This window comes from Castor canadensis, chromosome 17, assembly GCF_047511655.1.
Source record: "Castor canadensis chromosome 17, mCasCan1.hap1v2, whole genome shotgun sequence".
Lineage (NCBI taxonomy): Eukaryota > Metazoa > Chordata > Mammalia > Rodentia > Castoridae > Castor > Castor canadensis.
Window position 1 is genome coordinate 16,165,500 of NC_133402.1, and position 20,002 is coordinate 16,185,501.

The 20,002-nt window shown below is 52.5% G+C and overlaps 1 protein-coding gene across 1 annotated transcript; it reads left to right on the top strand.

The window, feature by feature from the left end:
* Positions 1-1,153: 1,153 nt before the first annotated feature.
* Positions 1,154-19,958, top strand: Stx1b (syntaxin 1B). Its single transcript, XM_020157641.2, has 10 exons — positions 1,154-1,431; positions 9,230-9,304; positions 9,509-9,608; positions 9,688-9,762; positions 13,628-13,701; positions 14,008-14,116; positions 14,306-14,379; positions 16,313-16,450; positions 16,536-16,646; positions 16,862-19,958. The coding sequence occupies exons 1-10, from the start codon at positions 1,402-1,404 to the stop codon at positions 16,940-16,942; spliced, it is 867 nt and encodes a 288-aa protein (XP_020013230.1). The 5' UTR covers positions 1,154-1,401; the 3' UTR covers positions 16,943-19,958.
* The last annotated feature ends 44 nt before the right edge of the window (positions 19,959-20,002 follow it).

Sequence of the window (20,002 nt, forward strand, 5' to 3'; positions counted from 1 at the left end):
AAGAAAGAAAGGGGCTTGAGGGTGAAGGGTTTCAGGAGACCGGAGGAGACTGGGAACAAGACTCAGAGGCTGGGCATGGGGACCACAGGCAGGGAGCCAAAGAGGGGAGGGCGTCCACAACAGAGTTCGTCAAGGCCCAGGGATGCCGAAGGTCGTGGAGGATCAGGTCTGATGCTTGACTGATGGATTTGGTATCTAGGATGCCAAAGGGTACTTGGCAAAAGCAAGGTCAAAACTGGTGTCATTGGGGAACAGAGGCCTCTGGGAGTGTGGGGAGAGAACTGATGTGATGTTTAGATGAGCAGATGCAGAGGGGAAAACTGGCATGACCCAGCATAAGGTACAGGTAACTTGGACCCTCCAGATACTACATTTCCCTTCCCAATAAGAACAAAATGTCTCTTCGTCTTTTTTGAGATGCTGGGACTGGAACCCAGGGTCCCCCGGGGCATGCTAGGTAAGCGCTCTACCAATGAGTCACATCTGAGCCCAGGACACATTTCATCCTTAACAATCAGAGCCATCTGAAGATGGAGCAGTGGGGTAGTGAGCACCCTGTCTCTGGAAGTGGACAAGCAGAGTTCTGAGATCCGCCACTGCCTGTAGCTCACAGGTAGGGTGGGGAAGGGTGTGCAAAATAAGCCCTTCATCCTTCCTTCCTGGCAAGCGCTGGGTTGATTCCTTGCATCAAAAAAGTCACACTGAGGGTCAGCCTTGCTATTTCTAGTGTCCAAAGAGCCTCCTGCAGAGACACACTGGTACTCAGAAGTGGTCCTGCGCAGGCTCACAGACACAGAGACACAGCACATAAAATCTATGTATGTTCCCTGGCGTAAAGAATCCACATCACCTCTTGCCGGCTTACTCCCTCAGTTCATCCCCTCGGCCCCTCTTTCTGCCTGTCCACCCAGTCCCAGGCCGCCCAGCATCTGTGGCTGCCTCTGCATCTGCTGTCTCTCTGCATCTCTCCAGCTTCTCTGGCTCTGTCCACCCCCACCCCCACCCCCTCCAGACCTCTCCAGCCCCCTCCCGGTGGGCCCCCTCCCCGGACTACAACCCCCAGGCGCCCCCAGCCCGGGGCGCTGCGCATGCCCCTGCTCCCCGCCCCCTCCCGCTCCCCCCTCCTCCTCACCTCCCTCCGCCCCCCTCCCCCGCGCTCCGGCTCCCGCATCCCTCCATCCAGCCCTGTGCCGCAGCCGCATCGCCACCGCAGCCAAGGCAGAGTCGAGTGGCCCAGGCCCCTGCCCGTGCACGGCCCTCGGCCCGCCGCCTCGGCTGTGCCCTTGCTGCAGCCCCCTCGGCGCCCCCGGCGCCCCTAGACCCCGGCTTCCAGCACCGAGGTGGGAGGCAGAGAGCAGCAGCAGAGGCAGGAGGACGAGGAGGAGGAGGAGCCGTCGCAGGATGAAGGATCGGACTCAGGAGCTGCGGAGTGTGAGCCTGGGGTGGGGGAGATGGGGGGGCGGGACCCCAGTATTTGGGGAGCGCGTGGGGACCGGGTGTGGGGATTGCGGGGACGTGGGGGTGAATGACCAGATGGGGTTGGGAGCTGGGGCACCCCAATATCTCGAGGCACCTGATGTCTCCAGTGAACCTGCATTTTGGGGCAGTGACTGGAAGGGGTTGGAGGCCATTAAGACTGAAGGGGGCGGGAGAGGTCTCAGGGCCTGGACACCCCACGTTTCCAGGAGGGCCCTGGGATCTAACCTGGGGATCGGGAGAGTGAATGTCAAGGCAGGGTCGGGGGTACCATCACCCCCAGAACAGATTTTTCCAAATTAGAAGGATGGAGATGGTTACTGGGCCAGGCTGAGAGTCCAGCAGGACCCAGATCTGGGGGGAATGCTATGGGGAAGGACACAGGTTGGGACTAGATGCCAACACCTGGCAGTGAATGAAGTGTGTGTGTGTGTGTGTGTTTGTGTGTGTGTGTAGGGAGGGAAGGGGTGGCCTCAGGAGACAGCCAGAGGGACAGGGCTCTGGGACAGGGTGACCCCAGAGGTGAGGAAGGAGAGGAGGTTCCGTGTACTGGACCAGGGAATGGGGTTGTGAGACATAGGCCACCTCTGCTCAGAGAAGTGGGGCAGCCAGGGGCAGGCTACTGTGGCCCAGGTCTGAGGCCTGAGGAGGCCCAGCTTTCAGACTTGGCCAGGCCAGTTGTGTATGGGAGCCAGGCAAAGGCAGTCCCATGGCTGACTGTCGGGGAAGCTGCTCTGTGGATGGGCTGGAGAATGAGGCCAGATGAGAGTGGTTTCAGGGGCAGGAAGGATGCTGGGGCATTTGTAGAAATGACCTGGGGCCCAAGGAGGCAGAGGTGGCAGCCTGCAGTGTGACAGTGGCCTGTGGTGTTATGTTAATACAAGAACTAGCCCTGGCCAGTGGCCACTGTGACCTAGTGCAGAGATTGTACCAGGAGCCTGTGGGTTGTTACTCAAGAGGTTGCTACTCCATTTGACAGATAAGGGAACTGAGGTTCAGAGATGAGAAGGGACTTGTCCAAGGTCATCAAGCAAGTTTGTGTGGGGGTGGGTCACACGGGATCTGGGTTTCTCATCTGCCAAGTTGACAGGGTTTCCGCTTTTCTGGCCTTTGGAACAGAAGTCTCATGACTGGGGTAAAGAACTCTGTGTTTGGAGAGCCCCTGTATTTGGGGGTGGGAACCTTGATCTCTGAGAGACACAGGGAAGGGAGTTGGAGGCAAATGACTGCTGTCTCTGGGGAGAGACAGGTTGGCAGGTGGGAAGAAAGGAGGAGCTGGCAGTTCAAGGAGAGAATTTGAAGGTTTATTTCTTTATTAAACTTTTACTGCAGGAGGAAAATTATAAGAATGGCAATCACCAACACTGTTTGGAGTGTTTTATACATATTAAATAATTTTGATCTTCACAGCAACGTCAGGAGGCTGGTACTAGTATGACCTCATCTTATAGATAAGGAAACAGAGGCCCAGAAAGGTTAAGTAACTTTACCGTAGTCACAGAGCTAGAAAAAGGCAGGACTTGAACCCAGACAGGCTGGCTTTAGTATCCACTCCCTTCCCTCCTGGTGCAGTTTACAAAGCAGGTTGCCATCATATCTCATTAAATATCCACCAACCTCCTGGTGAGGCAGGTGAAGCTGCCTCATTTTGTATTTGAGGACACTGAGGCCCAGAGGGATTAAAAAACTTGTCCAAGGTCACACAGCTAGCAAGGGTGGAAATTAAATTTGAATCCAGAACCCCTGCAACCAAGACCATTCCAAGACTCCTAAACCCAGAGAAGTGACAAGTGGGCAGGGATGGATGGTGGTAGAATTGTGATATAATTAGAGGGGGAGGGAGAAGGAGGCGGGATCGGGAGCCAGTCAGGGCTCCCCTGTCCAGAGGTGAGGAAATCTGCTGGCTGGGGTTGCTGGGGCAGCCAGGTGGGGGAGGCTCGGTGTGGGGGATGAGGGAGCTGGATAAGTGTAGATGGCTTTGCTGTTAGTCATGGCTTAGGGAAAACTGGGGATTTGGGAGGGGGTGGGCGGGCAGGGCGGAAAGAAGCTGCCAGATGCAAGGAGTGTGAGGGTCTTTCTGCCAGAGCAGAGAGCCAGGCAGTGGGAGGCAGGAGAGACTGGGTGTGGTGGGGACAGGGGAAGGGGGTCTCTGAGAAGCTGGAAGTAACAAGTGTGGGAGGGAATGTCAACCCCAAGGAGGGGGAGGGGTTGCTGATCATCTTTTCTGTAGTCTCTAGCAATCAGGGGCTCTCTAGTCTGTTTATCATATAGTGGTTAAGGGCACAGGTGGGAGCCATACTGTCTAGGTTCTTATCCTAACTTTGTTACTCCTGTGTGACCTTGGGCACGTTGCTTAACCTGTTTGGTTCTTCGTTTTTTGAGGGGTGGTAGTGGTGCTGGGGATCGAACCCAGGGCTTTGCACATGCCAGGCAGGCGCCCTACCACTGAGCTGCCTCCCCAGCCCCTCAGTTTCTTCATGTGTGAATTGGGATTAATAATAGATCCTGCTTCCCAGGTTTGTTCTGGGGATTAAAAGTAGTTAACGTGCCTAGGAGGAGTCTCGCCTAGCGGTTGCTCTGTGGTTGCTATTCTGCACATGACTTGTGTATTTCTCCTGAGCATCATATAAGCCCCCTGAGATGGGCAGGGCTGGACCTCTAATTATTTTGGAGTTAACTGAGGGCTGAAGAAAAAAACCTGACTTGCCCAAGGTCACACAGCTTTCCATGGCAGATTTAGGGTTGGACCAGATTTTTTGTCTCAAATTCACCAAGTATCTTTGGTTAGGACCTGGGAGGAATCATGGAGCCTAGGTGGGAAGGGTCTCAAGCTGATGAATAGGTGTTCTGCGGTCCCAAGAAGGAACCAGGGTGCGAGAGGAGAAGGAAGAAGTGACTAAGGGTGAGCAGAAGGGTGGGGAAGAGAAGACGGGGACACATTGTAGGGACATGAAGTGGGAGGGCAAGAGTGGGGAAGTGGGGAGACTGGGAAGAGAGATGAAAAGGGCAGAAGGGAGGAAAGGAAGGCCTGGCGTGAGGAGGCTGGAATTTGAGGCTGAACAGTGACCTGTGTGTAAGAGGAGGCAGAGGCTAAGAGAACCTGCGTGATGGATTCATAGCCACCACCTGCAGCAGACTTCTTTCTGCCTTTCACACACACCCGTCACATCTAATACTCTGCATTTCTTTCCTCTGTCTGCAATGCTATTCCCTCTGTTCAGAATGCTGTTCCCTCTGGCTCCAGTTTCTTCACATTATAGCATAGTTGGTCCTTTCAGTGCTCAGCTCATATATCACCTCCCCAGAAAGCCCATCCCTGCCCACCCTGTATAAAGACTTCCCCATACCTGGTTCTGCCACCTCCTTCTGGTTTCCCCCTCCTGTTCTTTAGAACAATCAGAAATTACCTGGTTTGTTGTCATTGTCTCACTGAAACATCGGCTCTTGAGCCCGCTGTATCCCTGAAGCACCCAGAAGCCAACTTGGCACAAATCACATGTTTGTTAACTGAATGAATGAATCTGGGAGGTGGAGGGAGGATGAGGAAAAGAAGAGGTGGTCCAGGCAGGGCTGGTGGAGGAGGGAGGTCTGAGGACAGAGCTAGGCTGGACCATGGGAGGGAGAAGGAGGAGAGGCCTAGGCCAGGGAGACAGATGGACAGAGTGGGAGGGGTGCGGGCAGAGCGGCTGCTGCCTCTAGATCAAACGATGCTGTACCCCTGAGGAGCGTGGGTGAGCCGTGTGTGTGTGTGTGTGTGTGTGTGCACGAGTGTGTTTACTCTCTCTCTCTCTCTCTCTCTCTCTCTCCCTGCCACCCAATTCAGTCTCTTTCCACCTCTGTGTTTCTCTTGCCCCTCACCATGTGTCTCTTTGGTCGCTGACTTTCTGGCCCACACTGTCGCTCTCCTCTTCCATTTATGTAGTGTCCTTGTTTCCCCCATCCACATGCATACACAAGGCCCCTGGTGTCTGTGATGTGGAAGACCTAGACTCTGAGGGCTCTGAGGAGGCCTCACAGAAGCTGGAAGTTTGGGCCAGATGCCTTCTATTGCCACGGTAGTTCTAGAATATGCTCTGGAGCTCTGCCCGGTCTTTTTTATCCTTTTAAGCAGCTGATGGGCAGTAGAGAGCAGAGTACCTGGGTCCAAATCCAGCACCACCACCCCATCAGCACCTCATTGGCCAAATAATCTCTGGCATGTTACTTATCTCTGCACCTCAGTTTCCTCATCTGTTAAATGGAAATACCAATAGCATGTGCCTCATGGAGAGGTTTGAGGTTGAAACAAGAAATGCAAAGCCCTCATAACATCACCCAAACCATGGTGACCAGTAACATGTGTGCAAGGGATGTAAATTGTTATCTTCCTCAGTCTGCACATGGACTGAGACTTGAATCGTCCACCTGTAACCCGAGGCCACCATAAAGTGAATCCACTTGATCTTTGCTTAAGTAGTCTCATATGCCAATAGGTCTTGTAGGGGTCGTTTAGGCTGGTCTGACTTCTTCCAGAAATGGAGGTGTGCCAGTTATCAAACACACATGCCTTAGAGCAGGGAAGCCCTTGTAGGGCCTGTCTGTCTCACAGGCAAGGGAACAGGGGTCCAGAGAGGAGCTAAGATCTGCCTGCAGCCACTCAGCAGGTCCAATGGAAGCTGAAAGGCCTGGCTTCCTGTCTGGGCCCCTCCTTGAAGCCCTGGACCCCTCTTTCTGACTTTCTGTCATGGGCATAGAAGTTCAGAAGTAGTGAGGACACAACAGAGAATTAAATGGATAAGCTGAGTATGGTGGCTCACTTCTATAATCCCAGCACTCAGGAGGCTGAGGCAGAAGGATCTCGAGTTTAAGATCAGCCTAGGCTACATAGTAAGACCCTACCTCAAGAGAAAAAGAGAGCGAGAGAGAGAGAGAGAGCGAGAGAGAGAGACAGAGAGAGAAATAATTAATGGATAGATATATACAGAGTACATAGACAAGCACCCAGCACATTGTCTAAATGTTTGGCATAATTGTAATTATTTTGGCCAGTGGTCCTTACAGAGTTTAATGAAGATTGAAAGCAATACCAAGAGTATAAGACTCATGCAAAAGAAACTAGTAAATGATATAAATGATAGCATTTTGCTAGGTTTTCAGGCAAGGCACAGAACCTTATCTTGAGAAAGCCTGGGCAGGAGCACAATGCCTGAGAAGGAGTGAAATTGGAGGCAGAGGTCGCTGGGAGGAGAGAGCCTGGCCTGGAGCTTTAGAAAGGCCCTGGAGGAGACGGGTACCCATGGTGCCCTGGCCCTGCTCAGCCTGGTACCCTTGGGCAAGTTATTGCTCTTTCCCCGACTCTGCCCTTCTGTTCTCTCATCTGTGAAATGGGGACAGTGATATTTGTTCAGCTTTTCTCACTGGGCTATGGTGGTAAGGATCAGAATGGATTACACAGGTAAAAGTGTAAATGTGCAGACTATTAGCTCTCAGATCTGTTTGTAATTATTATGCCAAATAAATTGTACTTGGGTCCTTCTACCTTTCTTCCTCTCTCAAGGACAAGTAAATGAGTAGTCTGGATACTCCAGAAAGCATCTAAGGGAAGTGGCTCTTAGAACAACAGGAGAAAAATCAGACTTTAGGAAGGACTTCTGAAAGTTAACCTGGGAGAGAGAAAGGGAGAAGAGGAATGTTCCCAGGCACCTGTGCCAGTGAGGGCCTCCTGACCCACATGAGGCTGGTCCAAGGCTGAGTGGGTGGGCAAAGGCCAAGAAGGGGTAGAGGAAGGGGCTGTGGGGGAGGAGGTCTCACAAGAAAGCTGGCTTTTGAGGACTGACATGGGGAACCATCATGGGAACCTGGCAGGTCCTCAGAGATGAGTCCTGCACCCCAGAGACTCTCAGGGCCAAGGTCTTCCTGGGGTGGTCCTGGGTCAGGTGGAGGTTTCAGAAGCCAAAAGTTTTATCACAGACCTCAACACCCACCTGTGCCACCCCTCCTTCTGGACAGAGCTATGGGCCAAGAGGGAGACAGCTCCCCTTGCAGCCAGATATTTGGGGTGGTCTGGAAGTGTCTGAACACGTTCTGCCCTGGTGTGGGCCCCTGAGGTTGTGTCGAGACTCCCAGGAGTTCTGTTTGGGGCAGGGCATGAGCAGGAGGTTGGGTGGTTTTAGGAGTATCTAGTGTGAGGTCTTCTCTGAGTTGTGAGGCTCTTCCTTGTGCTGTTGGGGCTCTGCTGATCCCAGACGCTCTTGGCTGTGTGGATTGCATCTAGGTCCCATCTGGCCTTGTCTAGATTCGATCTAAGCTGTCTGAGATCTGTCTGAGCCTGGTCTAGCCCACTCTGAGCCTGTCTGGTTTCTGTGAGGACCTATCTGCTTTCTCCCTGGGCCCTGCCGGGGCTTCCCTGTAGGTCCCCACTGGCGACCCTCCCCTCCCAGGCAGATGCCTTTTGGATCCTATCTTAATTTTGTTCAGGCTCTTGTGGCTAGATTCTATCTGTGCCTGGCCAGATTCTTTCTGGAAATTGGATGAACTCTGTTTAAATTTCCACTGGGGCCGATTAGGGCTGCAGACATAATTAAGCTTGATGGTTCTGACTTTGCCCTCACACCTCAGTCCCAAGCAGAGATGTGGAGTCAGGATGGGGAGCCTCCTGGAGCCTTCTTGTACCTTCTTCTCAGCCCTGAGTGAGCATGCAGATCTGACCTCAGAGAGGCTAGGTGGACAGTCCCACAGGGCCCCCTTCATGACCCTGGGGTGCGCTGGATGTCTGTGTGTCCATGTGTCGGCGTGCAGTTCTGTTGTGGGACTGTGTGTGGTGAACATCAACATGTCTCCGTGTAGGTGTTGGGGCCTATTTCTTTGTGCCTATGTGTCAGCTCTTCTGTCTGTGTCCCCCGTCTGTCTGTCGGTGGCGGTGGTGGTGGTGGCGGTGTGGGCGGGTAAATCCCTTTGTGTCTCTAAGCCCTGGGGGTGGAGGGCTGAGCAGCTGCAGGTTGCAACTGGGAAATCCAAGCAAGCAAGAGTAGGTGGGTGTGCAGTTTGGAAGGCACTGGATGAAAGCAAGTGAAGGAAGAAGAGTCGGCCGAGAGGGGAGCAAGGGTGGGCGGTAGGAGGAAGGCGTTGGAACAGGGGATCAAGGTGCTGCCTGCCTCCCTCATCCCACCCTCACTGGGCCTCACAGTGCTTGCTCAACTTGGCTCCTGCCTCTGGCAGTAAAGTGAACTTGCATAGGGGTCATGGCTGGCTGGGTAGGGGCTGGAGGGGAAGAGAAAGGGAATAAATTGAGGCCTGAGTACATGCTGCTGGGGGGTAGTAAGAAGGTTCAGTTTCCTGGGACACCAATCCAGAACCTTCTTGGAGCCCAGAGCCAATTATTGCAATGCTGACATTTAGCTAGTTGTTAAAATATTGAAATATGTCCATAGTAGTTGGTCAATAGCAGCTGCCCTGAGTATCATCCCTTTCCAGAGAGAACCTGCACTCACAAGCCCACATCTGTCCCCAAAGGCTGCCTGTGGTTAATTCCTTCTAAAGTGTCCCTTGGACCCTTAGCTATCCTGGCCTCCAGGACTTCGTTCTGAAAGATACCCAGTGGGTATTCTGACTTTTGGTGCCCTTGCCACCCCCCTGTTTACATCCTTCCCAAGATTCCTTTTCTGAGGCCAGAGCTGTGAGTACCCATGGATGTATTATGGATAGAGGGCCAAAAGCCAGCCTTGGGGACCAGGGTAAGAACTGCTCATGGATTTGTCCTTCCTTTGCCTCCCAGGCGAAAGACAGTGATGATGAGGAAGAGGTGGTCCACGTGGACCGAGATCACTTTATGGATGAGTTCTTTGAACAGGTAATGAGTCTTCAGTGCCCCCAGACCCAGAAACTGGCCCCTCGCCAAAAGCTTCTTTTTCCCTGGGAATCCCTGTATCCCGCATCCTCGCTGGCCTTTTTCAACCCTTCTGGATTTGCCCATTCCCTGAGCCCTGATGGATTCTCCTGGACCCCCTCATCTGGCCCAACAACTTGGCTAGGTGTCACTGGTTTTCTGCTGCAGGTGGAAGAGATCCGAGGCTGCATTGAGAAACTGTCAGAGGATGTGGAGCAGGTGAAAAAACAACACAGTGCCATCCTAGCGGCCCCCAACCCAGATGAGAGTGAGTGCTGCTCTTGGGGGGCTGGAGGAGATGGGGTCCCACTCAGACTTCTCACTCAGCCTCTTTGGACTTTCCTTAGAAACCAAACAGGAGCTGGAGGACCTCACAGCAGACATCAAGAAGACGGCTAACAAGGTCCGGTCCAAGTTGAAAGGTGAGGAATGCAATCCTGCAATCAGAAAGGAAAAGACCTTTGCCCTGCATTGGATAAAACAGGCCTTTTGCAAGGAATGCCCACAGATTTCCAGGAGCCAGATTCCTAAACAGTGAGAAAGTACAAAAACCCAATTTGTCTCCTTGATCCAGATTTTTCCCCCCAGTATTGGGAATGGAACCTGGGACCCTGTGCATGCTAGAGGAGTGTTCTGCTGAGTTACACCCGTCTTTGCTGGGTCTCGCTGTGTAGTACAGCCTTGGAACTCAAGATCCTCCTGCCTCCACCCCCTAAGTGCTGGGATTACAGGTGTACACCACCATGCCAGCTATTGATCCAGATTCTTTGGAAAAAGACACAAGACAGGGAAATGAGGCAGAGGAGGGTTTCCAGCCGACTTGCAGATGAGCTCTGCTGGTTCTGTCAGCATGAAGGTCCATCAGAAAAATACAGTCTTCCAAGTGGCTTTGGTTTTAAGTCCTCATTTGTGCTGAGCAGTCCCCCAGGCTAGCCCTGAGCACCCAGTAGGTAGGCTTAGCAGATGCTTCTGAATCGGTATGCTTAGCTCAGGACAGATTGGACTGTGTGGCTGACATCAGGGGGTGGCGAGCTTTCAGAAGGGACTTGCCAAATGCTCATGTATTCACTCTAATTTAAGGACTTGGGTGCTGGTAATAACTACCTTTCCCCAAAGCACTATGGGTTGGGAACCTCCTTGTCTGCCGGTGCCCAAGGAATAGCAGTGTTACCGGGATGCTAATTTGTGCGTTCATGTAATTTAACATTGGAAATGTTTGCCAAATACTTGCAGTGTTCGAGGCTCATTGCTAGGCTTTGGGGAAGGGGGCTTTATCAGGTGCCTGTCACTGAGACCAGTGACCTTGGTCTAGGGAGATGAGGACATCCTCCTGGACTCAAGGGAAGGCCACATGTGAGCTTTTGATGCTGACTTGTAAAAACAAGCCCTTTGCACTCAGATGAGTGTGTGAAACAGAAAATGCTCTGACTTGGAGTCACATGGGACAGAGAATCAGCTCTAGGCAAGTTTCTACCCTTAGCTTGCTTATCAGTACAATAAGAGAAATTGAAGCAATTACAAAACTGGCATTTTTTTCCTTTTTGTGAGATCAGATCTTGGTAAAACTCCAGAGATCTTCCTGTTTCCACCTCTCAAGTAGCTGGGATTACAAGCATACACCACTGTGCCTGGTAAAACTGGCTTTTTTGTTTGTTTATTTGCTCCTTTTGCAGCAAAATCTTTTTTTTCCAAATGAAGTCTTACAAAGAACCCCAAAGTATAAAGCATAAAAGACAGATTGCGACTGGGCATGGTTATCATGCCTGTAATCCCAGTATTCAGGAAGATGAGGCATTAGGGTTAAGAGTTCTAGGCCAGCCTGGGCTATATAGCAAGATCCTGTCTCAGTTAAAAAAAAAGAAAAAAGTAAAAGCATCAGGTTGTTTGGCTGAATTAGGGTTGGGAGGCCTCACCTGTCTGGCTTTCCCTTACTCCCTGCAATAGCCCCCAAGGTTGCTTCTCAGAAAGGTTAGCAGCTAGGTGCTGCTGGTGGTTCACATCTGTAATTCTAGCCTCTTGGCAGGCTGAGATCAGAAGGATCATGGTTTGAGATCAGCCCAGGAAAACAGTTCAAGAGACCCCCATCTACAAAATAACCACAGCAAAATGGACTTGAAGTGTGGCTCAACCGGTCTCTTGCTGGCTTTGCAAGTGTGAAGTCCTGAGTTCAAACCCCAGTCCCACCAAAAAAAAAAAAAAGAAAAAAAAGAAACAAGGTTCACACTGGCATACATTTTAAAAAACCTTGGGCTCAGTGGTTTCTTTGGACCCACTGTGCTCTAAACTTGAGCACTTTCTAGACGCCCTTGAAGAGAGCTTTGTGACTTAAGGGTTCAGGAATAGGCCCAGAAGGCAGGAAAAAATGGCAGTGTTTTAAAAAGCTGTCTGTCCAAGCCAGGCATGGTGGCTCATACCTATAATCCTAGCACTCAGGAGACTGAGGCAGGACGATCACAAGTTCAAGGCCAGCCTGGGCTACACAGTGAGACCCCCACCACACACAAATAAATAAAAAATAAAATAAAGCTAACCATGCAGATCTCTAAAAAAAGAGAAAAGATCTTCATTTTCTCCATACTCTTTCAGTTGGTGGCTTGAGTGTGACCTTGAGTGAGATGTTTCACCCATTTGAACCTCAGTTTCTACATGAGCTCATATCACTCAACTTCCAGGATTGTGAAAGGTCAACAAGAAATAGTAAAAGACCCCTCCCTCCAGACTTAGCCTCAGCCCTAGGTCTGACAGGTGGGCCAGCAGATTCTGGCATCCCTAGCTGTGCCAAAGGGATTTGCTTTTCCTGCATCCTTGGGGCCAGAGCTGTCACTCAGTCACTGTGCCTGCTTTGGCTGCTAGAGGAGCCTTGAGGGTGCCATCTAGCCCCTTACCTCCCCCGCTGCCAGCAGAACAGAGAAGTGATGTTCTCAGGAATGGCCTGGAGGCCCTGCGGGGTCTGAGCAGGCCTGGTGATTCATCCTTGCTAAGTTTTCTGATCTTATGAAGTAGATCTTACCTGGAGCTCTTTTTCAGAAAATCTGAATGATAGTGTCAGGACTGCATGTTCCAGAAGCAGGAATCCCAGTTAATCTGTACACTTTTCCAGAACATCCTTCAGAAGTGGGAACTCCCAGGATAGGGATCACCTTGCAGGGCAGAGTGTTTTTCTTTGATGGCGCATCCATCTGTTTGCCCTACAATTCTTCAAGAAAAGGGTGGCCACTAGAGCCTGACCCCTGTGGAAGTGACTGCCTTCCACCAAAAACATCACAGAGTCTGAGTGTGGTAGTTCCTGCCTGTAGTCAACACTACCCCCAAGGCCGAGGTAGGAGGATCACTTGATCCCAGGAGTTCCAGGCAACATAGCAAGACTGTCTTCTTCTTCCTTCTTTTTTGGGTTTGAACTCAGGGCCTCATGCTTGCTAAGCAGGCACTCTACCACTTGAGCCACTCCACCAGCCCTGTTTTTTGTGTGTAGGGTATTTTCAAGATAGAGTCTCATGAACAGTTTGGCCCAGCTGGCTTCGAATTGTGATCCTCCTGATCTCTACCTCCTGAGTAGCTATGATTACAGTCATGAACCACTGGCACTCGGCAAGACTCTATCTTTAAAAATAAGGCCAGGGAGGTGGCTCACACCTATAATCCTAGCTACTCAGGAGATGGAGATTGAGAGGATGCATGTTTGAAGTTAGCCCAGGCAAACAGTTAGCAAGACCCTATCTAAACCAATAGCTGGGTGTAGTGGCACACACCTGTCATACCAGCCACAAGGGAAGCATAAATAGGAGGATCAAGGTGCAAGCCTGAGCAAAAAGGGCTGGGGGCGTTATCTCAAGTGGTAGAATGCCTGCCTATCAAGTGCAAGACTCAACTCAAAAACCAGTGCTGAAGAAAAGAAAAAAAAAAAAACTTGCAAGGTGTCCAGAGGCTGCAGGAAGTGGAGAGTCCCTAGGACAGGGTCCCCTCTAATTGACTGGCTCAGTTCTCCAAATAGGGTTGGGCAGGTGTCCCTTTCCAAAACCCAAGCCTTCCACCAGAACAAATAGCCAGGGGTTGGTTGGCTGTGGACTTTCTGACCCTCAGCCTTCCCTCCTACCCTTGGGACCCCTCAGACACCCGCTTGTTTATTTGCTGGCCTGTCCCTCACCGGGGATGCTCTACTGCCCACCTCTTCCCAGGCCTGGAGCCTGCCTTTGGATGTCGACCCTTCCAATACCCCAGACCCCCGCCCTACCTACACTGTCACCTGCCCCCACCCCCGCCTGTCACCGCGCTCTCTTTCTCTCGCAGCAATTGAGCAAAGCATTGAACAGGAAGAGGGGCTGAACCGTTCCTCCGCGGACCTGCGCATCCGCAAGACCCAGGTAGGAGACTCGGCCTGAACACGGGCTGCAGCGCCAGGGGAGGGGCGGGGCCAACGGAGTTCTGGGCGGGGCTTGGGGCGAGGTTACAGCGAAGAGCGGACTCTGGCCACATCTGGGGTCACCAGCAGGTGCGGGCATAGGATGGGGATACCGCGGGACAGTGTTGGGGGGGAGCTTGGGGTGGGGTCGCCACCCGAGTGAAGAGGGCACCGTAAACTAATTAAGCCCACTAAACCATGCGCCGCCTCCCCACCGCCTGAATCTCCGCTCCCTGACTGCCTGTGTCTGTCCTCCCCCTCCCCCCAGCACTCCACACTCTCCCGGAAATTCGTGGAGGTAATGACCGAGTATAACGCGACCCAATCCAAGTACCGGGACCGCTGCAAGGACCGAATCCAGAGGCAGCTGGAGATCAGTGCGTGTGCCCCTTGCCTCTCCAAACTCCCCGGGGCTACCCTGGCCCCTTCAGGCCCTTCCTCTCTGTGGAAGGGGCGCCTGGACTAAGTCAGGGTGGGAGGGTGGGATCCCTGGCCTGGCCTCATCCCACCACCTCAGGCCCCCTGGCCGGGCCATCCCCTGAGCAGGAAGTCCCTTCTCCCCACAGCTGGCAGGACCACGACCAATGAAGAATTGGAAGACATGCTGGAGAGCGGGAAGCTGGCCATCTTTACAGACGACGTGAGCCCCCCTCCCCCCGGTGGAGTGCGGGGTCTGTTTGGGGGAAGCATTTGCCTGTCCTCCCCAAGTTCAGTTTGCATCTATATCCTAAATGCCCACTGGAATAGCAGACAGTGGGAAGCCTGGACCAGGAACTGGGGAATTCCATGGGGGTAGGGCAGGAAGGCACCCCCATAAAAATGGCCAACCTTGGCATGCCAGGCATTGTTCTAAGCACTTTTGGTATTTACACTTAGTTACTTGCTTATTCAGTCCTCTCTACAACTCTATGAGGAGTCCATTTCACAGATGAGGATAACAGGCCCCCCCCAAAGGTAAACTAGCCTGGTTAGGATTTGAATCCACAGTCTAGTTTTAGAATCGGAACCAAGATACACTACATGCTCCCCACCCAAAGCACACAACACTCACCATGACTCATTTGCTGACATTTTGAAGATTAAAAAAAAAAAAAGTCTTAACTTGTGCTAAAGTTTTGCACACTGTCCTGCCCTGGTCGTTTTGTATGTGAATGGATGGGCTTTCCCCTAACTCAAGTTCTTTCTCTTTATGGACTTTTGCCCTGGCCTGCCCAGTCCTGTCTCTGTTTCTGCTTCTGGATAATGGTTCTAGACCAGGTTTAAAGCACTGTGGTCGTCTAATAGTTTTCAGTAAATTATTATTTGAATAATTCATCTTTGTTGAATTAACTTTAGGCAGATTCATTGTGGGCCATTTAGCCTAGAGGCACCCCCCTCCCAGCAGCTCTGCCCAAGCCCTCCTGTCTATCTATGTGAGAATGAAGGGGAGTTTGGTGGGTGGTTCCAAGGAGGCCACTTCAGTGGACAAGGACTGTTCCCTGCGCCCTGGCCCATCATCGTTACAATGGAAGCCCATTTCAATGTAAAGTGATTGGGACCTTTGTTGGAGGACTGTGGAAACTAGGTGAACCTCATGTTGTTGGGGTGATTAACACTGAGCCAAGGCAGTCTTCCTGTCATGGTGTCATTTTGCTGCACATTGAGAGAAAAGGAGCTTTTGAACATGGGTGAAAATGAACAAAGACAGGGAGAGGGGACTACTTGCCAAACAGCCATTGGATGACTTAGGCTTTTATAGGATAAACAGGTGATATATATGGCAGAAAGGGAGACTGGGCTCTGACTGCTAAAGTAAAGGTGTGCAGCCTGGAGTAATGGGGAGTCCTGGTGGTCTTTAGAGCAAAGGATTGGGCAGCAGGGGGGTGGGGTTCAAATGGTAGGGCACCTGCCTAGCAAGCATGAGACCCTGAGTTCCAACCCCAGTACCACCAAAAGAAATAAAAGAAATAGAGCAACGGATTGGCTTATTGTGATCCAAGCAGTGAGTGGGAAGTGAGTGGTCAAGTTCAGACCAGGAGTTTGTGGGGATCTGACTGTGAGGTGGAATCTCTCCCTGCAACTCTGGAGGGTTGCATGCATTTTGTTATTTATCCCTACCCCATCTTGCACAGGCTCCAGGCGCCTTTTGGGCACACTGCCTTCTCATCTGGGCCTCCTTGTTTGCTTGCTCCTTTCTCAGCTGCTGTGTCTCCTCCATCACTCTGTCTGCCTTTGACCATCTCTCTTCCCTGGCTTCCCTGGTGTGTGTGCTAGAGGAGGTCCTGGGCAAGGTGGTGGGTTCTGGACAAGTTTCATTTCTTTAAATTAACAAGCTTCCCTTTGGTGTGCCAGGCACTGTTTCAATTGATGAACACATATCAACTCTCAATTTTCACAGCAGCCCTGTGGGATGGGCACTGTTATGGTTCACATTTCTAGGTAGGGAAACCAAGCCCCAGAGAGATTAAATAATTTGCCCAAGGTTACAGTTAGTAAATGACACTTGAATTTGAACCCTAACACTCTGGCTACTGAGGCTTTTTATGGGGTTAAGGGTGATCTCAGCCTTTTCCTCCTTACCCCCATCACCCTAGATCAAAATGGACTCCCAGATGACAAAGCAAGCCCTAAATGAGATCGAGACGAGACATAATGAGATCATCAAATTGGAAACCAGCATCCGCGAGCTGCATGACATGTTTGTGGACATGGCTATGCTCGTGGAAAGCCAGGTACGAGCTCTGCCCCCCGTGGGCCCCAAGGTTCCCTCTCCCAGCTTAGCCAACTCCTGCATACGCATACCTCCTCTGTCCGCAGGGTGAGATGATTGACCGCATAGAGTACAACGTGGAACATTCCGTGGACTATGTGGAGCGAGCTGTGTCCGATACCAAGAAAGCTGTGAAATATCAGAGCAAGGCCCGGAGGGTAAGCAGGGGCAGGTGGCCCATGGGTGGGGGGAGCTCAGTGGGTGGGGCTGGGCTCAGGCCAGGGTTGAGGCGGTGAGGGTGCCTTATCTCTGGCTCTGACCTCTTCCTATTTCTGTTTTTTCTCCCCTCCTTTTCCTCACACCCTGCAACCCTGTCTCTCCCCTGTCTTTCTGTCTGTCTGTCTGTTGGTCTGTCTTCTCTTTCTACCTACAGAAGAAAATCATGATCATCATTTGCTGTGTGGTGCTGGGGGTGGTCTTGGCGTCATCCATTGGGGGGACGCTGGGCTTGTAGGCCTCCTGCCCTTATCTCTCCCATACCTTCCCCTACCACATTGGGAGCAATACCCCCACCACCCTCCCGCCCCATCCCCTGCTCCAAGCTCATCCTCAAATCAGACCCAGGCAGCCCCACCCCCACACACTCCCACAGCAGCCCCTGGAGTTCCTGGACCTCACCCTGCCATGGACCACCCCCTTCCCACCCTGCACGTAGATAGCAGCAGGCGTGATCTCACATGCACACCAACATGCATGCCGCTGGCACATGCTTGAGACGTGTGGGCACCCCAGCGTGCGTGTACACGTGCAGATGTGTGTAAACATCCAAATCACCCCTCTTGCCCCCACCTCAAGTTTGTGTGGTCTGAGCTTCCCCCTTTACCTGGGTTACTGTGTAGACTGGCCAAGTTGAACACAGCAGCCCACCATGCCCCACCCTGTCTTCTGTGAATAGGGGTGTGTGTGTGTGTGTGTGTGTGTCCACAAATACGTGGACACACAATTTGTGTACATGGAATTTTATGTTTGAGTGTTTGAACCTAACACAACAGCAATCCCTCCACCTCTCTCGTGTGCTACAAATGGGGTGGGAAGTGTGTGTACAGATGATCACATTCTCAGAGGAACCGGGGAGGACCAGGGACAGGCTGTGGCAGACACCCCATGTGATGAACAAACCCTCCTGACTTGGTCACCCTGGGGGCTGCTTTGTGTCCTGGGTGTGTATGTGTGTGTGTGTGTGTGTGTGTGTGTGTGTGCGCACTGCCTGAAGTGTTGACAGATTTTCTCGTCAGATGGAGCCCTCCACATTGTGGACTGATTTTGAGTGGGCACAGATATCTGTATTTCTATGCTACCTAGAGTATGGTTGTGTGAGCGTGTGTGGGTGCCACTTGCGTATATGTAGGGGCTTTCTGCATAGTGTATTTCTGCCCCGTGTATCACACACACACATTTATCTCTATGGCCGTGTGCCCCATCCAGGTTTGTTTACCCAGATTTATTTGCCCCTTCCCTCTGTCCCCAGGGCTGCTGACCACTATCTGGTATGGCCACACACTCTGCCACATCAACATTGTGCAAGTGGAGCTTCCTGCCCTGCCAGACCTCAGGGCCTCTGAGCTCACAGACCTAGACCCTTATCTTTCTCTGTTTCTGCCCAAGGACAGGCTGGAATCTATGACAGTTGGCACACCTCAGTGTGTTTATTCGTGCGAAGGCCAAGGTGGTCCCAACGGAGGTGGCCATACCCGGGCACACAAGCGCTCATGTCTACTAACAGTGTGGTGCCTATACACTGAAATGGTGTCACCATTTCCTGGAAGGACTGCTGTAGGGATGTTATTGATAAGGCGAGATGTCAAGAGCTGCCTGTGACAGATAGTGAGGGCATCTCCTTTTCCTGCCTCCCACACACTCCCCTGGGACCTGGGAAAAGCCTTGCCCATCCCATGCTCTGAGCTCCTCAGGAAACTTGGGCTTTGGCTACTGTTGATTTCAGATATACTGGAGTGGTCAGTGTGGCAGGGCCACTCATTGTGGGCTGGGACCTGGCCCCTGGACACCTGCAGTGACCACTGCTACACCGCAGTGGGACTGAGGGTGGAACACAGGCCTGGCCTCTGATAGTGAGGAAAGGGGGGCTCTTCCCTTGTGCTGTAGACAGCATACACAGCTTGTGGGTTGTGTGGGGTAGTAGGTTGGAGGTACATGGGAGGAAGGACAATGATAGAAGTCCCCATTCCATGGCTCAGGGACACGTAGGTTGTATACACAGGTATGTGAGTGTGCCTCCCATCACGTGAAGCGTGTTTGTGTGAATGTGTGAGAGAGCACACTCCCAGGACACAGTACCCTTCTCAGCCCCACCCCAGCTCAGATAGCCAATCTCTCCTTCTGCCTGGTAGTCTGGGCCCTGCCCACCCTGGCCTGTGTGTGTCAGTTGGCCACCTGTATGTAGCCCCCAGGTCAGCTTTCCTGAGGATGGGAGCCTGCTGTCCATTCCCAGAACTCCCTTCTACAGGACAGGAAGTTTGCTGGAATCTGACCACAGATCTCCTGCTCCAGCTACCAGCCCCCTTCTTCCTTCCTGCTGCCCAGCCCAGGTGTTTCCAGAAGTCACCCAGCTTTGGCATTCATAAGGAGAAGGGTGGAGTGTGACTGGCGTACTGCTCGTGCCTCAAGTGGCATTAGACCTGTAGCTACCCATCTCTGGGCCTCAGGTGGACAAGGGGTCCCTGAGGGTATGTTGTGCACCAGCTTTCTACGAGTCCCACACAGCATGTGAAGATGGGCTTGCTTGTTGGTGCCATTTGTACATGTGTCCCCGGGTGTTGTCTGGGGACTGGTATCTTTTGCATGGTCTCAGATAAGTGTGTGCTGTCTGCCCTCCATGAACCTAGAGCCATCAAACCCATGTGTGCCCCAGGGGTGGTCCAGGCCTGGCCAGGGCTCACATTTCCTTTCCTCCTTTCCCAGCCTCACAAAGCACACTGCGTGTCCATCCCATGTACCCGTGGGTCGATGCACGCTCTTGCCACGCCTTGAGCGTGTACACATGATGTGTTCTATGCATTCACCCTGCCCCCCGCCAAGCCCGCCCCGCAGAGGACAAGATGGGTGGCCCCCGGCTCCCTTCTCCCTACCCACCCCCTGCCCGCTGTGCAGCCGTGTGCGTTGGCGTGTGTTTCTGTGTCGCTGGCGTGTCACGTGATGTAGCCGTGTTTGCTGACATGAGCCCCTGCCCCCTTCTCTGTTTCTCCGTTGGTTTCTAGAACTCTCTTCCTCCCCTCCCCAGAGGGGACAGGACTCCTGGGGCCTGGCTGGGGGCCCAGAGCCTGGCCACTCTCTCCTGTTAGCCCTGAGTCTCATTTCTCTCTATTGGTGACCAAGTTGCAAATGGATAAAATACAGGAAATTCTGCCCCTCCCCTAGCCCTGCATGTCCTGTCCCCAGAGTCCCCCCAACCCCACCCTGGGCCGGGTTGGGCCCTGAGGGACGGGAGAAATAGCAACCAATCCAACAGCGGGCGTGCTGTGTGCTCACTTCCTTCTGTTCCCACAGGGATGCGCCA

Coding starts and splice junctions, on each gene's coding strand:
- Stx1b (XM_020157641.2), top strand. CDS start 1,402: ATGAAGGATCGGACTCAGGAGCTGCGGAGT. Junction 9,305..9,508: donor TGGATGAGTTCTTTGAACAG/GTAATGAGTCTT, acceptor TTTCTGCTGCAG/GTGGAAGAGATCCGAGGCTG. Junction 16,647..16,861: donor ATCAGAGCAAGGCCCGGAGG/GTAAGCAGGGGC, acceptor TTCTACCTACAG/AAGAAAATCATGATCATCAT.